Here is a 9,377-nt window from a genome sequence, read left to right as displayed (position 1 = left end):
TCCCTCCTTGGTTCCTCCCATGCCAGGTGTCTCCTGGTTATCTGAGCTATGCTGTGCTCAAGGCTGCAAGCTTTCTGCAGGATATCTGCAGAGCACAATAAATGTTTCTCTGCCCTGTTTTGTTCTTTTTAACCCCTTCAATATATAGAGAAAATCTCACTGTCCAGGTGGTTCAGGATCTGGATCTTAGAGGCCCCTGAATCAGCAGCGCTGCTTTAATTAAAGGCTCTTTCCTGACCCTCACAATGTCCGATTGTCACTTCCGCGCCAGTTTCATAAATTCCACATTCCATAACACAGTCAGGCGACTCCCCGCAGCACCGGGGCACCTCCGGGAGGGCCTCCGCAGGACAGGTTCTGGCATGTGTGGAAAGTCCAGTGAGGGACCAGGCCATGGCCCACCTCTCAAGAACCAGCCTGCGTGTGGATTTGGAAAGGTGATTTCTGACAACCCCTCTCTGTCTCTGTCTGTCCATCTACGGTTTAAGGGTAGTGACTCACTGACACCCTCTCCAGGGCCATAGGTTTTTTTTTTTGTATGTGTGGCTTTGACTGCTGGTTTGTTTAAATAAAAAGAAAAGCCCAGAGATCCCTGGGTCTTATATGTGCTTTGTCCCTTTGGGCTGATTGCTAGTATGTGGTAGTATACAATTTTATTAAGATGCAAATATTTAGACAACTTGGAAGCAGTCTTGTATTTTAGATTCAGAAGAAGAAAGACAAATGGTTCCTTTGCCATTTCTACCACTGCAGCCGAACCTGAGTGAGTGCCATTCACAAACTATAAACCTGTGGGAAGTCCTGCATTTTCATCAGCCACTGGCACGGGTAACACCAGAGGACAAGGCTCTGGGGAACTGGGCGACCTTGAAAGATGCACGGTTAAGTCAGTTGGTGATGCTCAGAGATGTCAACAATAGCAGTGATAAAGGACAGATGGTTAACTTATCTTTATAGACTAGCCATTGGCACAATAAATAGTACTTCATAAACCTTAAATATCTCGGTGGCCAGAAGACAGAAAAGAGGAGAGAGAGGAGAGAGGAAGGAAAGATAAAGCCATCTAACATAGTTGATGGGCTGGAGTGTGAGGTTCAAGGTCAAGTTTGGGGTCAATGAAGATGGAAAATTAAGTTGGAGAATAGTTTCAATCCTTAGAGCAAAATACCATACCTTAAAAATGCACATCTAATAAATACCTGGTATATAATTGCTATTTAAAGCCTGATTATGGCTATTTTGTTTCTAATATTTGTTTTTGAAAGAAATATTCTAATTATAATATAGACAAGCTCATTGTCTGTAGGTTAATTCTTTAGTCTGTATCTATTGTTGCTACTGATTAAGTATAGCAATGCTATGATAAGTTTTACCTCTCCCCATAATTACTGAATAGTGCGTATCAAAATTAAAATCAAATGCATTCTCCTGGAAGGGAGGTCAATTAGCTTGTGAAGCAGCAACTCACCACATGACCTTGGGCAAGATGTCCTCATTTGTAACCTCACGGAGTTGGGTCAGAATATTTCTAGGGCTCCTCTGAGGGCTACCTTGACTGTAAGTTGTACGTGCATATTGTGAAGCATTGCATCTCAATAAATTAAATGGATCACACACTCTTAGAAATTCTTAGTGAATAATTTCTGGGGTGATAAAGGTCTTTGACTCACAGGAAAGCATCTACAAAGTATACCAGCTAAGAATATGACACCGCCTGCAAGTTAGTGCTCCCGTCCTCAGAAACGCCCTGCCTCTTACAGATGCCTGACTCACAGCTTCAGAAAAGCAAACTCAGTAGCTTTCTTCAGAATTCTGAAAACCCTCCACCCACACAACAGGGAGATGGCTTGGGCGAAGCACGCGAGCACCCTGTGTGCAACACGACTATTTCTTTCGGAGCAAAGGGCTGCAAGACCTGCGGCGCTCCCTCCTGTGCTCAGCCGACCCTCTGGTGCCCGGGGCTGAGGCCTCTTCCCCACTCTCTTCTCCAGATCCACGCTCCTCATCCACAGTGTGAAACAGCGGTTTGGGCCTCAAAGCCCTTTTGCTCCGGCCAACATGCTCTTCTTGGCTTGGACTTGTTTGATAGCCAGAGCCGGACGGCTTCCCTCCTCTGTTTAAACTCTTCCTTGTGGTTATTTGTTGTGTCCGTGGTCTCTCCTGAAGCGACCGTGTTGGAGAGTGTGCGTTGAACATGATGAAGGAGAGTTCCGAATCACTGCTGTCCACATCTAGAAATCATGACGAGAAGAGGTCAGAGCAAGGCCAGGTCAGACAGGAGAGAGCACCCCGATGGCGAGAGCTCAGCGCGAAGCCGTCCCTTTGGAGGGTCCAGCTTGGACACTCAGCTTTCTTATCGGCATGACCTTCCCCCCAGGTCTGCTACCCCAGCGGGAGAGCAGAGCACAGTTGACCCTTGAGTAGCATGTGGATGAGGGGTACCAACTGCCTGCACAGTCCGAAGTCCAGGAACTGCAGTCTTACATTAACGTTAGCGACAGAAAGTAAAATGCCGTTAATAAAATCAAAGGAAGAGAAAATAAATCTACATAGTTATTTAAAAATCCACATATACTAGCAAGTGGACCCACGCAGTTCAAACTTGAGTTGCTCAAGGATCAACCGGAGAAGCTGTATGTGCAGTGTCATAGACAAGCGTATCAAGCTTGTCTCCTCCAGGCAAGTAGGGAGTGTTTTTTACAAAATCAGAACAGTTGGTCCTTTGTGTTGTCAAAGACTGAAGGTACGTGGTAGTGCGATATGAAAATGACTGTCTTTAGCTAGGCTTGTTTTTTAATCAGTGTTGCCAGAAAGCATTAAATCTGAGTTTCTTCCCTTTTAACCTTCAACTAGCCAATTTCAGAGAAACAGGGTCAAGGAGCGAGCACGTAGACAGCCATGTGTGGCAAAGCAACTACGACTAGATGCTCTCATTTCAAAAGAGGGAAGAAGAGGAACAGATCGCGGCTGGCACACAATGGCAATGACAATGAGGACATAGTCCATTTACTGGAAACATATTATGTGTCTGCCACTGTGCTAACCATCCTACACTATTATGCCATTGGATCCTTATTATAACTCTTTGTGATGAGAAAAAGCATGATGCTCATTTCATAGGTGAAGGTTTCAGAGGTTAAGTGACTTTCAGCATCACACAATGAAGGCAGGTCTGAGCAGAGCCTGTCTGGCTGTCGCCCCCCACCAGTCTGTCACCTTACAATGTCACATGTGGGTCCGAACAGGAAAACCACTGGGGATCCATGCAATGTCCCCTCTTGGCTGCCCTCACAAAGAGCTGCAACGTGCCCAGGACATGGCCTTTCCTTTGCTGTGCACACATCCTCAAAGGGTATCTTTCACAAGATCTTTAATTCTCATTTTCTCAAAATTTTAACCTCAGACATTTATTTTCCTTTAAATATCCTCCTGAGAATTGAGGTATTTTAAGGCCTTTTATTTAAACCTGAAATCAAGTTCTTCCTCCCACCTTCTTCTCCCTTCTAAAAAGCAAGACAAAAAACAAAATCCCCAGAGCTAGAGCTAACAGCGCACACAGGCTTACACTTGACCAAGTGTGGTTAGCATATGGGACATCACACAATCTTAAAAGTGCCCTGTTCAATGATGTTTTCCCCCAAATGTGACCAATTTATCCTGAGAATGTCGCTTGGAAGCTGAGGGGGACAGAAAGCTGGAATCAACACTTTGAATAAAGAAAACATCGTATACTAGAGGCCTGGTGCATGAAATTCATGCCGGGGTGGAGGGGTCTCTCAGCCTGGCCTGCGCCCTCTTGCAGTTTGGGAGCCCTTGGAGGATGCCTGACTGATGGGGGAGTGGGCCTAAGCCAGCAGTAGGACATCCTTAGCGCTGCCATAGAGGTGGGAGAGGCTCCCGCACGGCTGCTGCACTCGCCAGCCATAAGCCCAGCTTCTGACTGAGCAGCACTCCCCCTGTGGGAGCACACTGACCACCAGGAGGCAGCTTCTGCATTGAGTGTCTGCCCCCTGGTGGTCAGTGCATGTCATAGCGACCGGTTGTTCTGCCTTTTGGTTGATTTGCATATGAGCCTTATATTATATAGGATTACTTGTTCATTTTTAATGATTGCTCTTTAATTTGTACTCTACGATTGGCCTGGAACCAGAGATACCCTTGATTCTTTGGTGCTTGGAACACTACCTAAACACCTAAGAAAACACAGCTGATGTGTCTGCCCCCAGTGCCCAGCCTCCTCTCTCTCCCCTCCCCACTTCCCTCTCCTGGCTTCCAACCACTCCTTTCTAGCATGTGCTTCCTCAGTGGGCAGCTTCTATTTGCCATCTCCTGACCACTGTCTGGTTGTCAGAAAGTGGGTTCTATGCACTAGAAAGAGGCTTGGGCAGGTGACTTGCAACTTAAATCATGAGATCTGTCCAAAATGGGAGAAAGTAGTTCCTTGGAAAGTGGGGGAGGGGGGGTGCAGAAGGAGAGTGGGGACAGCTTTCTGGCTCATTTGCACACCTATACTCCCCACACCCAGGCAGCACAGTGCCAGGGGGAGGGCAGGGAGAGCACACTGCCAGGGGGAGGGGAGGGCAGGGAGAGCACAGTGCCAGGGGAAGGTGGTGGAGAAGTCTCCTCAGCAGTAAGATGTGAACATCTGCTCTTCCGCCTGCCAGCACGGAGAGCCTCCCATCTGGACCCGCACTGGGCGGGTCATGAAGGAGAAGCAGGGGAAGGGCCTTGCTCTGGGCCGGGCGAGCCTCCTGCTGGGATGAGAGCGGACCCCCAGGTGCAGACCAAGACCTGGGCAGCCCTTCCCCACGCCCGCCTTGTGCTTGGTCTGGTGTCAGTTGTGGTAAATACACATCACCTAGAATTTAGCATTTAGCCTTTTTCATTTTAACCAATTTCAGGTGCACAGTCTGCGGCACTGAGTCCCTTCTCTGCCCACAGCCTTCTCCCCTCCATCCTGAGCTCCTTCATCCCCGTCTACACTGGTTGTTGGCAGGCTCGGGCATAGAAGGCTGTCCAGGCAGGACCTCTGTTCCTGTGGTACCAGGTGAGCCCCAATGGCAAAGGAGCCTGGGAAGAGGATGTGGAGACCCCTCAAACCAGCAGGGAGCTCCCAGCCATCTAGAGCAAGGGCTGCTCTGCCTCTGGGAGACAAAGGGCGGGAGGAAGGAAGTGCTTTCCAAGCAGCGGCCTGGTTAGCCAGGGCGACCTGCTGCCTGGGAGCCCCTCTGGCTTCCGCCCTAAAGCCCCTCTGCCATTTCCTGACCTGGTTCAGCCCAGAAGGCCTTGAGGATTTCAGTCATGTGCCCAGATACACCCGAGGACTGTCTCAGTCTCACCAGGGTGATTATAATTCTTTAGAACGTGCTAAGGATAAGTCCCACTTCACTGCTTTTCCTTCTCAGATTTCTAGGTGTGCCGCAATTTCACTCACTGAAGGAAATGTAGAATCAGTTGAGCACATTTGAAAGAAAAAATCATTGGGATGAAGGCGTCACTTCATTTCTCAATCAGTTCACGGAGAACTGACGTTTCTGACGTGTTGTCTTCCTTTCCAAAAGCATCTCCATCGGCCTGGGCAAGTCCTCTTTGACCCTCTCAGAGTGGCAGTCACGACAGCTCATGTTTCCTGCACACTTACCAGCACGTGGTTCCCACCACGGTCCCAAGAGCTTGCTGTGAGCCGACTGGCTTCACATGGGGCAGCACTCTGTGTGTGGAAAGTACCAGAACCTCCCCTTCACAGAGAGGAGTGACAGCACGAGAGGTGGGTTGATGTTTTCCCCATGGAAGTCCTGTGTCCGTTCTCCCAGGATTCTATGATCTCACTGGAAGTGTGAGTGAGAGGGCTTTTAGGACACTGATTGCAAGGACATGCTCTTTTGACCTGGTCATCTGGTGAAGAATGTAAACACATTCCAAATGTTCAACAACCACACGTCTGGAATACGTTCCACTTTGTAAGGTGTAGTATTCCTTTAATGTTCTGCTGCATTTTTAAAAATACATTGTTATTGATTTCAGAGAGGAAGGGAGAGGGAAACAGAGCTAGAAACATCAATGATGAGAGAGAATCATTGATCGGCTGCCTCCTACACCCCGCCCCCATCCCTCCTTGGGGATCGAGCCCACAACCCGGGCATGTGCCCTTGACCAGAATCAAACTTGGGCCAATGCTCTATCCACTGAGCCAAACCACTAGGGCTGTTCGGCTGTATTTTGTGTATAATGCTTTACTTAAGGTTTGTGCATTAGTGCTCAGGAAAGCTATTTCCTGCTGCCTTAGCAGGTGATACTGGGTTCATATCACCAGAAATGACTGTGAGGCCTTCATGCCTTCTGTTCACTCTCACAACATAAACAGCACCAAACGAGTCAGAGCAGGAAGGTCTTTAAAATCAATCTATTATGTGCCCTGTAACTGGGCTCTTTTTTGCTTGCTGTTGTTTTTGGAATAGCTTTCACAACATAAAATAGTACTAGTCACAAGACTGTGATCTGAGAGATACTGAACCAATGAGACGGAACTGAGAGCTCAAAACTCAGGATGAGTGGCTTTAGGACAACAAAGATGGCCTTTCCTTTTAAAGGGAAAAATTGTGTGGGGACAGGAACAAAGCTATTTGAAAACAATCTCTATCTTAATCTACACAAAGATAAATCTCAGATGATCTGAAATTTATATGAGAAAGTCAAGCTATTAAAGTTCTAGATGAAAAATATTGGGTCTAGTTAAACCTTGGTCCTCAAACTACGTTGTTTATAGAAATAAGGTCTCAAGTTGTGGAATTTCAGTTCTCTACCTCATAACCCTTTCTTGCTGATACAACAGCATGACAAAAAGTGTCCCTCAGGCCACAAAAAAAGGAGAGGATGTGAGTCAGTTTACCACTAAACCTGGTTTGTTATCTCAAGAAATTGTGCCATGAATATTTTTTAGGGGAGATGTGTGTGTGTGTGTGTGTGTGTGTGTGTGTGTAGGGGGGGTTGCTTTTGTTGCTGATGAAATGGACAATTAGCACAATTTTAAAACATAAAGCAGCCATCAAGAGTGCTACTGTTGCTAAGGGTGTGAATGAAGCAATGACCACAGGCAGTTGAAGAGGTAGGAAAACTGGCTGATTTGGATGAAGGAAAAGCAGTTCGCCTGTGGCAGCATTTCCAGGCAGTGACATGTGACCAAGTGAAGATGCTGCAGGCTTCCCTGAAAGACACCGCTGGGACCAGTGCTGAAGGGGGTGGTTTGATAAATGTAAGAAAAGACGTGTTTGTTCATAGGTTAAACAGTGCGTTAGACATGTACCGTATATAAGAAAGGTTAAAATGGAATCATTTGGGGGTCTGGAATGAGTTAATTCAATTTACATTATTTCTAATGGTAAAAAATGATTCAGTTTTCAAACAAATCACTTCTTGAACAGCCTTCCAGAATGAATGAAGTTTGAGAACCAAGGTTCTACTGTAAATCATTTTCTAATTTTTCTTTGGAAATCAAGTAAATTTGATTAATCAGAATCTGAATGGCAAGTGTGTCCAAAAACTAAAAGATAACTGGAAACTTGAGGAAAAAGCATTAACAACAAATACGAGACAATAGGTGATGTCCTAGTTATATAATGTTCTTCAAATTCACTTAAGGAAACCAGCAACCAAATAGAAAACAATGGGCCAAGGAAACACAGAAACTTCCTCAAAAGAAAGACAGATGGCTCTAAAATTACGAAATGATGCTCAACCACACTAAAATAAAAAAACTCATGAAAATTAAATTTTATCCTATCATATCATAGAATACTCTAAAGTTTGACAATAGCCAGTGATGGTAAAAGTGTTCAGCAATGACTTTTCTCACAGACGTTTGATGTACATAAATTTAAATATATATAATTTTTTACCCCAAATTTTTACTTCCAGGAAAAAGTACTAAGAAAATAACTGCATATTTGAGCAAAAATCCATCATAAGTGGTCCAAGGCACTTATTATATATCATTGCTTATATTCACAAAAAATTTGGAACTACCTTAAATATTTATCAGTAAGGATTTAGCTAAATAAACCATGGTGTTCTTATATAATTTATTTTTATTAAGTCATTAAAAAAGCTCAAAAGGTTAATCTCTATTGACATGGGAAGTTGTCTACAACATATGGTTCAGTGAATTAGACAATTTATAAAAGTTACAAAACAATGCCTATACTATGATTTTATGTATACAATGGTGCTGGTGGTTTGTGATTTTTGTTTTTGTGGGTTTTTTTGTATCAGGTAAGGGTAGGGTCTGGATCAGGATGGTGTAGAGAGAATTATAGGACCCCGCCCAGACTATCTATAGTGATTATATCTGGGTTTGGGGGTTTCAAGTACTTTTAACTTTCTTTTCATTCCTTTCAATACTGGTTGATTTTGTTTTTATATCAAGCAAGTTTTAAAATCAGAAATAAAAAGTTTAATTTTAAAGAATAATATATTCACTTTTCAAAGATTTAATTCTAAAATCCTACATATGCCCACCGGCATGGCTCAGTGGTTGAGCATCTACCAATGACCCGAGAGGTCATGGGTTCAATTCCCGGTCAGGGCACAAGCCCAGGTTTTGGGCTCTATTCCCAGTAGGGGTGTGCAGGAGGCAGCCAATCAATGATTCTCTCTCATCGTTGAATTTTTTATTTTTTGCTCCCTTTCCCTCTCTGAAATCAATACAAATATATAAAAAAATAAAATAAAATCATATATGTTTAGGTTATTTGAATTTCAAATGTGATTTAAATTCTTGAAATTTTAGGAAAATTGAAATTGATATGCGTGTGTGTGTGTGTGTGTGTCTGTGCACGCGCGCGCATACGCGTGTACAGATATTACAAGGGAAATATTTAATCAGTAAATTTGATGAAATTATTTTAGTAAAATTTAACCAACTTTGGAGAATTCTGGAAATTTTTAAACCATGGGTGCCTGTGACTTTAAAAATGTGCCCATTTTTTTGTTTTTCTAAGTCAGGGGTTTACAAATTAGGAGCCTTGGGCTATATTCGGTCTGCTGCCTGTGAACTGAAAATGGTTGTTACATTTTTAAATGGCTGAAAAAATTAAAAGACTATGTCATGACAAGTAAAATGATAGGAAATTCAAATTTCAGTGTCCATCAATAAATTTTTGAATTAGATTAATAAAAAAGTTTTTTTCTCTCTCTCTTTGTCTCTCTCCCTCTTTTTGTTTCTAGAAGTACCTATATAATATTCTTGATTTTTCATTTTGGCCCCCAAGCCCCAAAATATATATCATCTGGCTCTTTACAGAAAAGAGGACCAGCAGCCAGGCATGCAAGTCACCTTCGTGTGCAGCAGCCTCCCGGTCTCTCCTTGCTGTGAGGATGGC

At 44.1% G+C, this 9,377-nt stretch overlaps 1 protein-coding gene across 1 annotated transcript in view; it reads right to left on the bottom strand.

Moving 5' to 3' along the window:
- Nucleotides 1-541: 541 nt before the first annotated feature.
- Nucleotides 542-9,377, bottom strand: part of SLC9A4 (solute carrier family 9, subfamily A (NHE4, cation proton antiporter 4), member 4) — a 78,213-nt gene continuing 69,377 nt past the window's right edge. The window contains 1 exon segment of the mRNA XM_006761124.2: nt 542-2,231. Coding sequence (XP_006761187.2) covers nt 1,885-2,231 — 347 coding nt within the window. The 3' untranslated portion in view covers nt 542-1,884.

This window comes from Myotis davidii, unplaced genomic scaffold, assembly GCF_000327345.1.
Source record: "Myotis davidii unplaced genomic scaffold, ASM32734v1 scaffold296, whole genome shotgun sequence".
Lineage (NCBI taxonomy): Eukaryota > Metazoa > Chordata > Mammalia > Chiroptera > Vespertilionidae > Myotis > Myotis davidii.
Note: the sequence above shows the minus strand (reverse complement) of the source record. Positions and strands in the feature narration are given on the sequence as shown.